Genomic DNA, 16,477 nt, shown 5'->3' with positions numbered 1-16,477 from the left:
CCATGTCCGCTTAATTTGATTGATTTTCATTCAAAAAAACTTTGCTAAACCTCTTTAAATAACATGAGTATAATATTTTAATTTAAATTATAATTGTTATTAATGCATTTTACCTCGTTGTAAAGTGTCACTGCGTTATCATTGTAAACACACCACGATAAATAAAACACGCACACACACACACACACACACATACGTATATATATATATATATATATATATATATATACACACTACAAATAATAAATACTGTATACTTTATTATAATAATTTCATATAATAATATATAATAGCAAATTAAAACAAATTAGAGTATTAGACTGAAGGAGATTAATTAAAGCTGCAGTCCGTAAATTTTGCCTCTTTGTCGCCGTCTCTGTTTGAAAACCTGTAATTGCAGCTGTGTGCGGAATTATCTTCCGTGCGTGGGGTTGTGGTCCAGTGTGGCTCCAGCAAGGATGAATCTAATGTTCTGAAGAGTATGTGTGGCAGTCAGTCACCGCACCGGTGTGGATATTTACTGTACTTCGCAATCACAGATGCTAGCCTACGTCTTGGAATATGACCCAAATAAGAATTTTCACCGTATATTGTCATCAGAACAAGTAACAAGTCTGCCACGTTTGTTCTGACCAACTGAGAAAAAAAGCATTACCATAAATCTCCCTACCAATGGTGATTAAATCTAAAGATGTGTTAGCTCATATCACATCAAACCGTTCAAATTATTATTATTATACATTATTCTCAAATGATTAATGTTAACAACATCAGCATTGGTGACTATGAGTATAGTGTGTATTAGCGCGTAGATTTCTATTTCTGTACAGTCTAATCTCTAATTGTCATACCATTTGAATTTTATATTAAGATATTCTTTTAACCCAAAAAGCAAATTATGCTCCGTTCGAACTGGTTTTCTTTAAAATACAAATCTTTGTAATCCCAGGCTATCTGTAATCAGAAGCACATTTGTAACTGGAATATAATTTAATTTCATTCACATGTGTTTCATAAACACATAATCCTTTCTGGTGTACAGTCCGCCATCAAAATGATACATTTAATTATTCCAGCTGCTGTGAGAAAAGGCTTTAAACGATCGGCCACCTGCAGGATCCTCACATGCGATAGCCTAGTAGCCAGGACAACTTCTTTATGTTTTTCAGACGTCACGTAATGACGCAGTGCCATGTTCGAATTTCCTGCGAAAACCTACCCGTACCACTCAAATTAGAAAACATTATTATAAGCTAACCGTTGTGAATCGGGCTAAAGTAAGGCAATAGTTTTGAACACTGGCTGATTATGTACTTGCTCAAATATTGATTTTGGATCATTTTAACCAAAAAAAAAGTTACGGACTGCAGCTTTAATAAATATTGCAAGTAATTTAGAGAGTTAAAACCATTCTTTTTTTCAGATGCTTTAAAGATTGGAATAAAAGTTTAAAATATTTTGAAATTCCACAAAACAATGATTTATTTTCTTTTCTCGATTGTGGAACCTTCTGCAGATTTGTCAGACTAGGCAGAGTGATTATTTTTCTAGTAGGATCTGGCAACACAGTTTTTTCTTCCTCTCTTGTGGTTTAGTGATCATCAGAGTTATACTGCCATCAACTGGGCTGATACTACAAGGATGGACATAATCTTAATGTTTCTTATATACAGTATTTACTCCAGAATTCATTACATTCAGGATTGATCCTTTTTTTCTTCTTCTGTTTCTTAAATGAAGTACAAATGGCATTCAGATTTATGTTTATTTATGCCTTTATGTAATGGTGAGTAACCAGCTCAGTATCTATCTATCTATCTATCTATCTATCTATCTATCTATCTATCTATCTATCTATCTATCTATCTATCTATCTATCTATCTATCCATCCATCCATCCATCCATCTATCTATCTATCTATCTATCTATCTATCTATCTATCTATCTATCTATCTATCTATCTATCTATCCATCCATCTATCCATCTATCCATCTATCCATCCATCCATCCATCCGTCCATCTATCCATCTATCTATCTATCTATCTATCTATCTATCTATCTATCATAGACATGGAGAATCCTAATCTTATATATATCTGCAAATCCCATCAAGGACAGTGCAACTTTACTTGCATTTACACACACAGATTAAAGGATTTATGAATAATTTGAAGGAGCCATACGGAATAATGTACATTGTCACTTACAGCCAAACTACTAGGGAAAATGGTTCTTTCTGCACCAGAAGAGTGCGCTGTTTACCAAATTTTGGTTAGCACTTCATTTATGTCCATTGATCCAGAGCTGTTCAGTGTCCAAACAGCCACTAGATTACTCTAGAGAGGTCAGTGGATCAGAGGTGAAGCCCTCAGCAGTGATGACCCTTCGGCAGGGCTGCTGATTCGGGTTAACTCGTTAATCAGGTTACCCTGCAAATCCTGTTTGAGGCGGCTGTTGGGTGTAACAAGTGGATTGTGCCCGACACGTTTATAAGACTAATAAGACATGGTTAGAGGAAAGAGCGGGCATTAGCAACCATACATTGTGGACTGGCGATACCATTAGACATGGAGAATCCTAATCTTATATATATCTGCAAATCCCATCAAGGACAGTGCAACTTTACTTGCATTTACACACACAGATTAAAGGATTTATTAATAATTTGAAGGAGCCATACGGCATAATGTACATTGTCGTATACAGCCAAACTACTAGGGAAAATGGTTCTTTCTGCACCAGAAGAGTGCGCTGTTTACCAAATTTTGGTTAGCACTTCATTTATGTCCATTGATCCAGAGCTGTTCAGTGTCCAAACAGCCACTAGATTACTCTAGAGAGGTCAGTGGATCAGAGGTGAAGCCCTCAGCAGTGATGACCCTTCGGCAGGGCTGCTGATTCGGGTTAACTCGTTAATCAGGTTACCCTGCAAATCCTGTTTGAGGCGGCTGTTGGGTGTAACAAGTGGATTGTGCCCGACACGTTTATAAGACTAATAAGACATGGTTAGAGGAAAGAGCGGGCATTAGCAACCATACATTGTGGACTGGCGATACCATTTAATTTCTCTTTTGATCTGAAACCAAGTATTACCAAGGCTAACATTCAATATTAATAAGTATGCCAGGTAAATCTGCACTCTATGGATAAAATAAGCAATTTGCCTTTAACATTAAGAAACTCTACAATAAAATGAAAGCTGCATTCAGTATTTTGTTTTTTATAGCAGTCGACTTGGACTTGTTTATAAGATAAATTTATTCACCACGGGCAGAAGTCCATATAATGAGAGACATATTCTGCTGGACATAATGTTAGCAGTTCCCCATGAGGTGACCTCCTCCATGTAAAATAAATCTGCTTTTATTAGACTACTTAAATGTCTGGAGCCTTTATCTCTTTGGAGTGTAGGCCTACAGGATTTTCAAAAGTCCCGTGTAAAACAGTGTATGCAGACTATGTACCTTTAAATGATCAGCCCAATAACTCGGTCGTTATTTATTGGCGTGAACTCCACAATTTCTGTCTCTGACATTCATTACCTGTTACAGTCATTTCTATTTTAGACAATTCATTCATTTTAAAAAGCATGAAGATAACATAATGAATTTAAGAAGTGAGTTTTATTAATCACAAGCATACTGTTCAAGAATTCACACAGGATTTGTACCGGTCCCAAACCAATGGGACATTACATGAATTCAGTGAATGAAATATGTTTCACTTAAAATTCCAGCTGTCTCCAAAACAACCACAAACTCCACAGAAACTAAAATGAGTGAAAAACTGAACTCAGCTTCCAAAAAAATCTTGCTCAAGAGTTACAAACAAAATAAAAAAAGAAAGAGACCTGGGAGCAGAATAATACTGGAATTGGAGAAAATGCTCTTTTGGCAGTCAGTATTTGGTACAGCTCTCCTCTTTCAAACCACAGATTTTTTCTGTTTCCCTCACAGTACTCTAGTGACATATGCAGGGATATTGGGCTGTGTGTGACCCATAATGCAGGCTATACCTCGCTTTCTAACTTACTATAAAAATCAATAATACATCGCATATGTCAAGTGAAACTATGAATTTCCAATTCCATCTGCTGAATTAACACTAGTACTCTGTCCTCCTGAAACATTATTTCATTCTACATTTAGGCACTAATACATAATAGAATATCTACGTCAATAAAAAAAAATCCCCAAATCAATGCACAACAACTGGTCTATTTACAATCAAATATATAATATTAGATATGTGTGACCAAAACAGTGAGCACAGAACATTATCATTCCTCTCAAACACCTGTTATTTTCTAATTATTGACCTGGTTTAAGAGCGATGAATTGGATGTGAATTAGAAAAATTGTTCTGCATATTCCAATTAACTACTACAGCATTTAACGATTGAAAATTGCATTATTGTCACCGTCTACAGAGGAAGGCACTTAAGAGGAATGATTTATGATTTATGAAGTTTTCTGAGAATATTGTAGACTAAAAAAAAATATTATCTATTTATCTATTTAAATCCATTAAAATGATTTAATATGATCAATTATATACTCCAATTGTACCCTTTAACATCTTCAAAAGTATGTGTGAATAGTCCAAATTTATCCATAATCATTGCTATGGAAGAAAATGTAAGTGTACATTGTTCCAGATTGTTTTTTTATGTATTTATTAATAAGGCAGATCCCCTCTCTACCATGGCTAATTCGGTTTTCCATGGAAAGAGTGTCATATTTGCCTCGTTCAACGTTTGGTTAAACCAGAAACTTCTTATGCACAGTTTAGCTCACAGTGGATCTATGTACAACCAGTACAGTTAGCCAACAAACAAACCCTGTTATGTTAAAAAGTAACACGGAGAGTGTTTCTCGCTCAAATAAGAAAAAAAGAAAAGATGTAGAGCGAGAAAAAGAGAAGAAAAAAATAATAATACAAAATAAACAACCTAGACAGTATATTCACTATATACAAGATAAACAGCTAGCATAGAAGGACACTTAAAATCAAGGATACGCAGCACTGGTCTTTCAAAATATTCTCCAGCTTTTTCGCTGGTGTTTTTCTGAAGATACTCACTGTCTAAGACTATCTACAAACATGAACATGGAACGTCCTTTCACTATTAACATGAAATCCCAGCAGTATAGAAAGTACATAAGACCTATGATTGAAGCCGGTGTCGCTGGAAATACCATTGAAAGGATTTGAAATCTGAATGGAAAACAAAACATCCACACATGGAGTGGTCTTGTACACTATTTGTTTGTTGAATGAGTAAAACAGAGGATGGGAAGTTGGTGGAAATGGTTTCTTTCACAACCAAAAAAAAAAAAAAAGTACTGGCTTCCAGGTTAGTATTTTACAAATATTTAAAAAAGTAAACCTTTTTTTTTTCTGTAGGCATTTTAAAATATATTCCATCAAAAATAGTCTGACAAATTTACCTAGTACAAAATAAATGTTTTAAAAAGACAGAAGATTCGAGGAAAACGTTTTCTTGCTGTATGTCTGGTTCTACTGAAATTTTACAATAGGTGAAATTTGGTAAAAAGGGGCCGTAAAAGTTGAATTAAACAAGCAAGTAACATCTAGTGTCTTTAAACAGTGATCAGACATGATTATTTGTCACCTTTGGCAAATACAAATTGTGTTGTTGCAGACGTGCCGTAAAGCGAGGCACGTACAATGGCAGCTCCGACGTCGATGTCCTCTTTTGGGGATTTGTGTCTGCGAGGTATAATAGCGCCAATAACTTTCAACGTAATTCCACATCTCTTCCATCACCCGTCTTCCTCCTCTCAGATGACAAATGAGGATTTGTGTCGGAAATCCCCCTGAAAGAGAGAAGATTGAGTGAAGGAGGCTTAACTGATTCCCTGTCTTAAACTGCTAGACTTTCCAGGAGATTTCTTAAGTTCTTGGAAGCCTTAATACAAAATAACATCTCTTTATTTTCCCATACCTCATCCTCTGTTCTGACATAGTCCACTCCATCTCCTTTTGCTGGAGCTTTGTAACTGGGGAGAAAAAATATAACCTGTCAGTTTACATCTGCAAAACATTTTAAGCCGACAGTCACTACTATTTCAAAGATCTGAACAGACTACATGTGATGTTAGGACTGAGCTGGAAACATTCAGGAGCTCCTTGGGTGATGAAATGGAAAAAAGCCATAAAACGGTGAGTCAAACCTGCTCTGGGACAGAGTGTGACTCAGACGGAAGTCGTGTGCTTACTTGTTTCCCGTCTGCTTCTGGCTGGTGAAGTAGCCTCGTTTATAGGCACAGAAGATGCCCACTGTTATACACAGAAGGACCGTCACCACAACCACTACGCCCAGGATGATTCCAGCAATGTTGATGTCATCTACAGAAAAAGGCCAAGCGTGAGATCGTGGCTTTGTAGGGTGTCCTTATCACATGTGAAAAGGCGATCAAAATACGCACAAACTTCCATCATCTGCGGTCCACATTCGGAGAACCCAGCCTCATTCCTGGCTCTGCAGTAATATTCTCCAGCATCCTCCTTCCTGACCGCACTGAATTTCTGAAGATCATAAATTACAGTGGTTTAAGTTGACAGCTCATTTTGCATAATGTTTGGGCTCAGTATGATTTAAAAAAAAAAAAAATATATATATATATATATATATATTTATTTATTTATTTAGCAAGGATGCATTAAATGGATTAAAAAATGAGAATGTCATAATAGTTTTTCAAATAATAATTGTAACTCTAATCGAAATTGTAACAAATAATAATAATTACATTTCTCTTTAACTTTCTTTTCAAAATATTCATTTGAAACATTTTGTGCATTTTTAAATGAATTAAAATCATTCAATTATGGCTAAAATATGACAAGAAAAAACACTGCACGATATTAACAAGGAACTAACCATGTTTCTGTGGACTAAACTTTTTTGGTAACATTTTAGTATAGAGATCAATTCTCACTATTAACTAGTTGCTTAGTAGCATACCTATTAATAACATATTGGCTGTTTATTAGTACTTATAAAGCACATATTCTACATGATCATATACTACATCCCTAATACCTAAACTTAACAACTACCTTACTAACGATTAAAAATCAGCAAATTAGAGGTTTATTGAGGCAAAAGTAATAGTTAATGGTTTGTTAATAGTGATAATTGGACCTTAAACTAAAGTGTGACCACTTTTTGAAAATTAATATACTAAATGTTTAAATATTTGGTTTATTTTTTGAACTTTTGCATCAACTAAAATGTTTTTAGTCACCTAAAATTAGATGCCAAAACTGATTAAAATGACATGATGAAATATTAACTCAATTTAAAGGATTTTCTCATCAAACAAATGGAACCTAGAAGCATCTTTGTGCATGCGTATGTTATAAAAGCAAGACCGAAGTGTTGAACGAGGCTCTTGCAGATCTAAAAAGACACACAGTAAACTATTCAGAGGTTGTCTCCTCAGGGGGAAGAGGCTGTACTGCAAGTGCAGGTCAGACTTTAAAAAGCGGTGTGAAGGTTGACGAGGGCACGGAGTACAAATGGCAGAGAATGGCACTCTGGAATGTGCAAATGAGGGCAGCAGATTCCCTTCATGGCTGAGCCCATCGCACATCAACTGGCTCCCCAAAAATATCCCTACGCCTACCCCATCGCCTCTTTTTCCCAACTCACCACAGTGCCCGTCTCTCCGCTCAGGGTGTAGGTGGAGTTGAAGAACTTTGGGCTGCTCTTAGGATCCTCTGGGATTTCCTCCTTGTTGCGGAACCACTGGTACTGGGACTTTGGGTAGCCCTCATCCTCCAAGCAATGCAGCTCTGCGGGTTTGCCTACCGGGACGGACTTGGGTACGGAGCATCTGGGCATGACGGGCTTCACTGCATGGCACACAAGAGATAATCTCAGAGAAGAGAAAGCATCCTCACACACATGCACCTTAGTGACTCCAACTGCAAGCATCCTGGCCAACTGAACATACTGCTCTTTCCCCTTTTAGACCCCTGATTAAACTCAGATGCAGTTTCAGAGGTTTCCTCATATAGCCCTGAACACGCCCTATAGAGTTAGAGCTGCAAGCATCCTCAAATGTGCGCCAAGGGTGGGTGCGTTGGCCCGCCGCTCCGTCTCATGTTACATCGTAGCAGTTGGGAAGTACTAACAATGCTACGTCTACAACAAATTCAAAATTCCTCTCAAAAGTATGTATACTAAAGACACATTACAGCACAAGACAGGGTGAACACTTCGTGGACTGAGCAGTTAATGGATGTAGAATTTTTGAGTGGAACCCTCACCTCTTACAGTGAGTGATATCAAAACCTCATCAAAGGATTTCTGGTCGTTTGGGGCAGTGACTTCACAGCGGTAATCAGCAGTGTCGGCTCTTGTTGCATTGAGAATAACTAAGGTCGCAGGTTCTCGAATTTTCGCTCTCTTTTCCAAGTCACCTGGAAAAAATGTACAAATTGAGACGATTCACAGTTGAAAAGGTGGATGAAAAGCTGCTTCAAAGTGGTGTTCATAAAATGTGGGACTTTAAATTATACTCCAAAAGTCCATATAACTGTTAAACTGTTAGTATAAATGTTAACATTTAACAAATATATTGTTTAGTATTACCATATTTTTTAAGACATTAATCTGGGTTAATGTATAAATATATTACTGTTTATTGGTCAATCATATTTATTTAAAGTACTGTTAATTTATATTTGATTGAAATGTTTTTTTAGAGAGAAATTAATACTTTTATTTAGCAAGGAGCTATTAAATTGATCAAAAGTGACAGTAAAAACATTTTTAATGTTGCAAAAAATTATATTTCAAATAAATACTGTTCTTTCTATTCATCACAGAATTCTGAAAAAAATGCCCATTGCTTCCACAAAAATATAAACAGCACAACTGTTTCCAACTTTGATCATATTAAAAAAGCTACAAATCAGCATATTAGAATGATTTCTGAAGGATCACGTGACACTGAGGACTGGAGTAATGATGCTGAAAATTCAGCTTTTGCCATCACAAGAATAAACATATTAAAATAGAAAACAGATATCTTTAATTGTAATAAAATTTTACAACATTACTGTTTTAAAGTACTTTTGATCAAATAAATGCATCAGAGTATAATATGTGTATATATATATATATATATATATAGTAAACAAATCTTACAACCCCAAATCTTTTAATAGTGGTCTATGTAGAAATGAACATTAACCAACATTATTAAATGTTGTAGAAATATACTGTAATTTCATGTCAAGTTTTGCATTAACTGAATGTTAGCAACTTGAACCTTATTATAAAGCATTACTCAATGTGTTGTATGGCACAGTGTTCAGTAGAGTGTTGTATAGCTTACCTGCTATTTCTTTTTCAAAATATACATAACTGGGCTCTCCCTTCTTAATCTTCTTCCATTCTATTCTGGGATTAGTAGTGGAGATTGACTCTATCATGCAGGACAGCTCGATCGCTGCATAGGGAGAGAAAATGAAACAGCTCATGAGCAGTTCCAATGGCCTGTTTAATGTTAGAATCAGCAGCTAACGACTGCTGGAGAGCAAATTACTCAGCCTTACATTCAAACTCATTGACCCATGGTTTAGCATTCGTCGTCTTGAGGATGACTGCCAAGGTGCTGATGTAGCCTGCAATGAGAAGACACAAACAAACATCAGTTTTATGTTGAATTAACAACTTGACATTTGGGTGGGGGGGTATTGTTACGGTCTAAACCACATGTGATATTGGTACCAATGTATTTCTCTAAAGATTTCTGAAACTCAATTAACAGTCGAGCCCAGTGGCCAAACCCTCTACCCTGACAGCACACATTCTTCGCATTACTGTGAGCTGTGAACGGATATGTTACCAGACATTTTTAGTTTCACTCTCACAACAAACATCACTGATGTAAAAGCGTCCCACCGCAAAGAATTGTGTAGACTGACAAGTAGTCTCCGTTCTGTTATGAAAAACAGCTGACTGCTTTAAAGTGAAGGCCAGGGGGCTCGCTAAGTTCATGTAGCCGCTAATAAACATGCTAAATCAAAAAGGTCAACTTTGAAGTTCATACTAATTTTAGAGATTTGTGTCTCATCGCTTTTGTCCAACATCAAGAAAATGTTTAAAAGAATTTAAATGAATCTAGTAATGAAGGTTCACAGAGGAAGAAAAACACTGTTATATTTGCATAGAACATTACCTATAAACCTTATCACTTTCTTTACCAATTTAAAAGGCTAAAGGTTAACTCCCTATGAAAAGCTGGATGGTTAAAAGCAATTTTAGCGCTACCATGGATAAGCAATTGAACCCAATTCATAATCAGCTACTGGAATAAGGTAATTTTGTGTCATAATCTTCCGTATAAATATCAAAAACATTGTTTTTTTATGAAAGAGCATATATTCAGGGCACTGAAATTTTAATGGCCATCTGATTGCTAGGGATAATTTTTATGAATCTTTGATGATTGTATTTTGGGCCAAGGCTCTTGAGAATTCATCCATCTAACACAGAACAAGGCTAGCAATACAACAGAAGTAGCAGCAAATCTGACTGAGAAACCACATCAGTGTGTTGCGGTAAAAAAGTGAGAAAGACAGTATTACGAAGATCACTGTCAGAAATATCCATACTTTTTCTTTTTGTTCCTGAATACCATTATTAATTTACACAACATAACTGCGTTGTGAATATGCATTTTTATGTACATTGACACAGGAATAACCAAAGAGTAAACAGACCGATGTAATTCTCACAAATCAAACGTTTACATCACAGTAACAATTCTCAGTTCATTTCAAACCAGACACAAATGAAAAATGACTCAGTTGAACTTAGTAATGGCTCGGGATGATTTACTGAGTGAGTAAGTTTGAGGCTGGTTCATGAGTCTTTTTGACCAAATCATTTGAAATAATCAATTCATAATTCGCATTTGATTGGGAATCAGGATATTACTACTCACACTGTGCACACACACCCTAGTAGGATTCAGTGTTATTTTAGTATTATTTATATACTATTAAGGAATTGATTCATATTTTGAATTATTATATTTTCATTTTAATTTCAGTAATTTCTTTATATGCTTTTGATCTTTTTATTAGTTTTTTTAATTATTTCTATTTAGCTCACATTTATTTTTATTTCAGTTTTAGTTTGAATAATTTTAGTACTTCAACTTCAAACTTGTTTCAGTTATTTGCCAAGGCAACATTTCTACTTTTCATTAAATTTTTTATAAGTTTAAGTTTTTCAGCTAACATTTATATTCTCATTTCAATTACCATAGAATAATTGTTTTAGTTTAAGATAATAACAACACCGGTTTACTCTGATGAAATCAGCATGCACAAACAATGTTTTCCTGACTAGATTTGGCAAAGACTGAAGAGCTAAAACAATGCTGTTTATGGTGTATAAAACAGTATGAGATGGATGTCATACTTTAAAATATGAAAAATTGTCTTCACAATTTCCTTTAGTCAGATAGATCAATTAGGCATGACTAAATATTAGTATTTAATTTAGAACTTGTAAGAAGAGGTGCAGATCAGCGCAATGATGTAATGGGAAAGGATGCAGGATGTGCCCCCCCAAAAACAACAACAACAAAAAAAACAATACATACACACCTCACACACAAACACATCCACACATGCTTACATCCTCTTTTACAATCATATTCAGCCATATGGAGGACACAAAGGCCACTCTAGACGGGCAGGAAGTGGTGACGATGTCTCCCATCTCCTTTTTCTGCCTGCCACATCCTGTCCTATCATATCATCAAATAGGAGGCTGGTGCTCAGCACTACCAAAACCATAGCTAGTGTCAGTAATGTTCGTCTCCGTACACCTCACCCGGTGATGTAAGGTCTGTCCTGTCGGGTAAAGTCTCTGTGGTCTGATGCCATTTGAGGAATAATTGAGCCCTCAAACAAGGCAGGTGCTCTATGACCTACATATCCTAACCTCTCTCTTCCTGTTTGGAGAGCACAGCTGGATGAGATGTGACAATCCTAGCCAAGCTTTAATCTTCCACTTCTTCCTTTAGAGGCATAACTGTTGGTTCTCTTCAGTAATCTTAGTGTAATGCCCCGGTAAAATCCTAGGCATTACAGAACTGAATATTATAATAGAGAGAGAGAGAGAGAGAGAGAGAGAGCTTCCTGACTTAGCCTAATTTCCATATCTACATAATGCATCTGCATGCTGTTAAAACTCAATGGATAGTATTTGTGGCACAATGTTGATGATCACATAATTTAATTTCCACTTATCCCTCTTCTTTATTTAAAAAAAGGGTCCGGCTAATAGTGAGGTACTTATATTGGAAGTGAATTGGGCTGTAAACACTAAAATACTGTTTCAAGAGCTTCCTGACTTAGCCTAATTTCCATATCTACATAATGCATCTGCATGCTGTTAAAACTCAATGGATAGTATTTGTGGCACAATGTTGATGATCACATAATTTAATTTCCACTTATCCCTCTTCTTTATTTAAAAAAGGGTCCGGCTAATAGTGAGGTACTTATATTGGAAGTGAATTGGGCTGTAAACACTAAAATACTGTTTCAATAGTACAGCCACAAGACGTAAACAATATGCATTTTAACATGATGTGATTGTGAAAAAAAAAGCTTACAAACATTTTATGTGTGAAGTTATATCAAGTTATATTTATTAAAAATAAATAAATAAATAAACACACACACACCATTCAAATGTTTGGGGTTAGTAATATGTTTTGAAATAAGTGTCTTATCATGCTCACCACTGCTGTATTTATGTGATAAAAAAAAATCATAAATAAATAAAAACAGTAATATTGTGGAATATGGTTACAATTTAAAATAACATTTTTCTATTTTAATATATTTTAAATATAATTTATTTCTGTGATGGAAAAGCTGAATTCTGAGCAGCCTTTACTCCAGTCTTCAGTGTCACATGATCCTTTACAAATCATTCTAATATGCTGATTTTGAAATCTTTTGTAACATTATAAATGTCCTTACAGTCACTTTTGATAAATTTAATGCATCCTTGATAAATAGAAATATAATTTTTTATTAAAAAAACGTAATCTTACTGAAAGAAAAAAAATGATAAGCTTCACATTTCTGCTCGTAAAGGGGTCATATGATGCGATTTCAATTTTTGCTTTCTCTTTGGAGTGTTACAAGCTCTTGGTGCATAAAGAAGATCTGTAAAGTTGCAAAGACTAAAGTCTCAAATCCAAAGAGATATTCTTTATAAAAAGTTAAGAGTTAACCATGCCTACCTAAAACAGCTCGTTCTAACACGCCCCCACATGTCTACGTCACTATGTGGGAAGATTTGCATAACGCCGCCCAAATGTTCACGCAAAGAAAGAAGGCGTAACTTTTATTCTCGCTGTAGTATTGTTGCTGCTGCCATGTCGTGAAGAGCTTTGTGTTTTGTTGTGAAAGCAAAACTACTTTGTTTGGTCTTCCAAAAGAGGACGATATCCGCTTCGTCATGCCTGGAGCTGATCTGTGCTGGTCGCTGAGGGAATACATCAACTTAGTGCTGTGGATCGTCGAATCGGCTTTCACCGTGGACGAAGCGGAGTCCAGTCCAGGGTCATCACATGTGGTTGCCGCTCCTTCGTCGAATCCGCCGGCCCTGCCGTTCTCAAACCCGCCGCCTCTGCTCACTCTAGCCCGGCCTCAGCTCACGCTAGGCCACCGTGTGTTTTGTTGTGAAAGCAAAACTACTTTGTTTGGTCTTCCAAAAGAGGACACGACAACAAATCAGTGGTTAAGTTGTATTTACAACACTGTACCAGAACAGTTCAACCCAAATATTCATTTGTGTGCAGCACATTTTATGGAGGACTGTTTCCTGATCCTGGGAGAGTAGACTACAATGCCGTCATGTTTTTTGTTTCGTCGCTCCGGCCGGGACATGGCATCAACAGTATGGTGAGGGGCATAACATTTCTGCCACGCACTTAAGGTATTCGGCCAATCACAACGCACTGGATAGCTGGCCAATCAGAGCACACCTTGCTTTTCAGACCGATGAGCTTTGTAAAAATCGATGCGTTTCAAAAAGGCGGGGCATAGAGGAGAAACAATAATGTACAGTATGTGGAAAATAATGTGTTTTTTTTACTTTAAACCGCATAAACACATTTCATTACACCAAATACACAAAATAATGTTCTTTTTAGCAACATCATATGACCCCTTTAAATCATTCCCGCTTTTTTTTTTTTGAAGAAGAAGAGGGACAAGTCCAAATTAATATTTTGAAGTAATCAACATCATGCCTGGAATACTTCTTCAAAACCACACAAATAGACCACCTTGGAATTAAACTCAAAAACGGCACGATGGTGAAAAAGGTCAACAAAGGGGTCGCCCTATTCGAGGAGGCCATTTTCTAATCCTGGCATCGACACCTAACTCAGCATGACGGACATGGAGAAACATTACACCACAGAGAAATGAGTTATACGGCCAGAATCATGGGGCTGTTTGGACAGCCTCCACAGCACAGCGTTTAAACCCCACCACACCCTGCATCGTGATCTGTGACCAGCGTGCAGAAACGCCGAAACACATTCTGCTCCGATGCAGCCTGTCAGAGAGCATTCAACACATGCGGTTCACTCAGCAATGCATGAAGTAGATAATATTCCTTGTTATTTTTAAACTGCAGGCATTGATTCATTTTGCTGGGGGGAGGAGGGGAGGCTGTTCACTGGCTGAGAAAGAGATGCCCACAGAGCCATTCATTACACATCCCGGGTCTACTTCACTGGGATTTGATTGGATGTTGATCGTATCCAACTGGAATAGATTGTAAAGCTGGAGGAGCGATATCACATGGAGAGCCGAACCCGGGCTCAACCCCCGCAGATTTTAAATGATCTGTATGTTTGTAGCCCTGAACAATTCATGATGTGCAAGAGGTCGCAAATCCTCCTCCATTGACACATGGATAACTGTACAGCAATATTCCCAGTGTGACTTCGCTGAGCAGTGTGTTTCTTACACTACACCCTCCGAGCCTGTACGAACTCTTGTGTGAATGCATGGTATAAACTTGAGTGTTGGATTTCTAAACCATTGAGAAATAACAAAGGAGACAACATGTTTTAAATTCACATTTCGTCTCATGGGCATTTTGGCATTTGTTTTTGTTTGACGCTGACAGGAGGAATTAAGGCTCTGTTCTGAATTCTATTGGGCTACCTACCGCCTACATAGGCAGCTGGCTTCTAAGGGAGTATCTTAATGGACAAAGAGCCTCACAGTGACTGATGTGCAACACTTTACATAGGCAGCAACTCTATATTCACACAAATTCTGGGTAAAATGGTTTGAATTATATTTATAAAAATGATCTGTATGTTTGTAGCCCTGAACAATTCATGATGTGCAAGAGGTCGCAAATCCTCCTCCACTGACACATGGATAACTGTACAGCAATATTCCCAGTGTGACTTCGCTGAGCAGTGTGTTTCTTACACTACACCCTCCGAGCCTGTACGAACTCTTGTGTGAATGCATGGTATAAACTTGAGTGTTGGATTTCTAAACCATTGAGAAATAACAAAGGAGACAACATGTTTTAAATTCACATTTCGTCTCATGGGCATTTTGGCATTTGTTTTTGTTTGACGCTGACAGGAGGAATTAAGGCTCTGTTCTGAATTCTATTGGGCTACCTACCGCCTACATAGGCAGCTGGCTTCTAAGGGAGTATCTTAATGGACAAAGAGCCTCACAGTGACTGATGTGCAACACTTTACATAGGCAGCAACTCTATATTCACACAAATTCTGGGTAAAATGGTTTGAATTATATTTATAATCAACATTTCATCTGCCATCTTGTATTTTTTCCCCAAAGCTAAATATATATATATATATATATATATATATGAATGAAGAGTTCATTTGCAAAAACCGATAACTCACGTTTCACCAGAAATCAAGTTTTTTTTATTGCGCATTCCAAGTAATATTAATCAAACAGCAGTTGGGTTGTTTTGATTAAGTAATAATAACTTAAACAAATACAGGTAATTTACTAAATTAAAGTTCATTGAAAGTATGTTTTTTTTTACATATTAAAAGATTGTTTTATAGCAAAAGCAAATATCTCCAACAGTCGTTTTTTTGGCAAAAGCAGATAACTCCACATTTCATGTTTTAGAGTTTAAAAAACACTAATTTAATCTTTGTAATCTCCTCAGATGACAATGTAGATGCCTGACAAACGTTGTTGTTCTTGTGATCATAAACTGTATAGATGTGATTACACGCAATACACTAAGCTTTTCCCTCACCATTGTAACACGCTGCTTTTGCAAGGTTCCGTGAAAACGTTTCAGCTTTTATTTTCCTTTTTCGCCCTGAAGAAGGTATCACAGGTTCATCAAGTTCGTCGAAATTATCCATCCTCGATC

At 36.5% G+C, this 16,477-nt stretch overlaps 1 protein-coding gene across 2 annotated transcripts in view; it reads right to left on the bottom strand.

Moving 5' to 3' along the window:
• Positions 1-5,386: 5,386 nt before the first annotated feature.
• The window catches only part of LOC107548190 (junctional adhesion molecule C-like), a 33,707-nt gene continuing 22,616 nt past the window's right edge, over positions 5,387-16,477 (bottom strand). For both annotated transcript variants that reach the window (XM_016228793.1, XM_016228794.1), the window contains exons 2-9: positions 9,598-9,666; positions 9,378-9,491; positions 8,305-8,457; positions 7,685-7,887; positions 6,456-6,555; positions 6,246-6,375; positions 5,972-6,026; positions 5,387-5,843 (exon numbers count right to left, since the gene is read on the bottom strand). In XM_016228793.1, the coding sequence (XP_016084279.1) occupies positions 5,808-5,843; positions 5,972-6,026; positions 6,246-6,375; positions 6,456-6,555; positions 7,685-7,887; positions 8,305-8,457; positions 9,378-9,491; positions 9,598-9,666 (860 nt within the window). In that variant the 3' untranslated portion in view covers positions 5,387-5,807. The remainder of the gene's footprint in view (positions 5,844-5,971; positions 6,027-6,245; positions 6,376-6,455; positions 6,556-7,684; positions 7,888-8,304; positions 8,458-9,377; positions 9,492-9,597; positions 9,667-16,477) is intronic.

Source organism: Sinocyclocheilus grahami, unplaced genomic scaffold (genome assembly GCF_001515645.1).
Source record: "Sinocyclocheilus grahami isolate Dianchi unplaced genomic scaffold, SAMN03320097.WGS_v1.1 scaffold344.1, whole genome shotgun sequence".
NCBI classification, from domain to species: Eukaryota; Metazoa; Chordata; class Actinopteri; order Cypriniformes; family Cyprinidae; genus Sinocyclocheilus; species Sinocyclocheilus grahami.
Note: the sequence above shows the minus strand (reverse complement) of the source record. Positions and strands in the feature narration are given on the sequence as shown.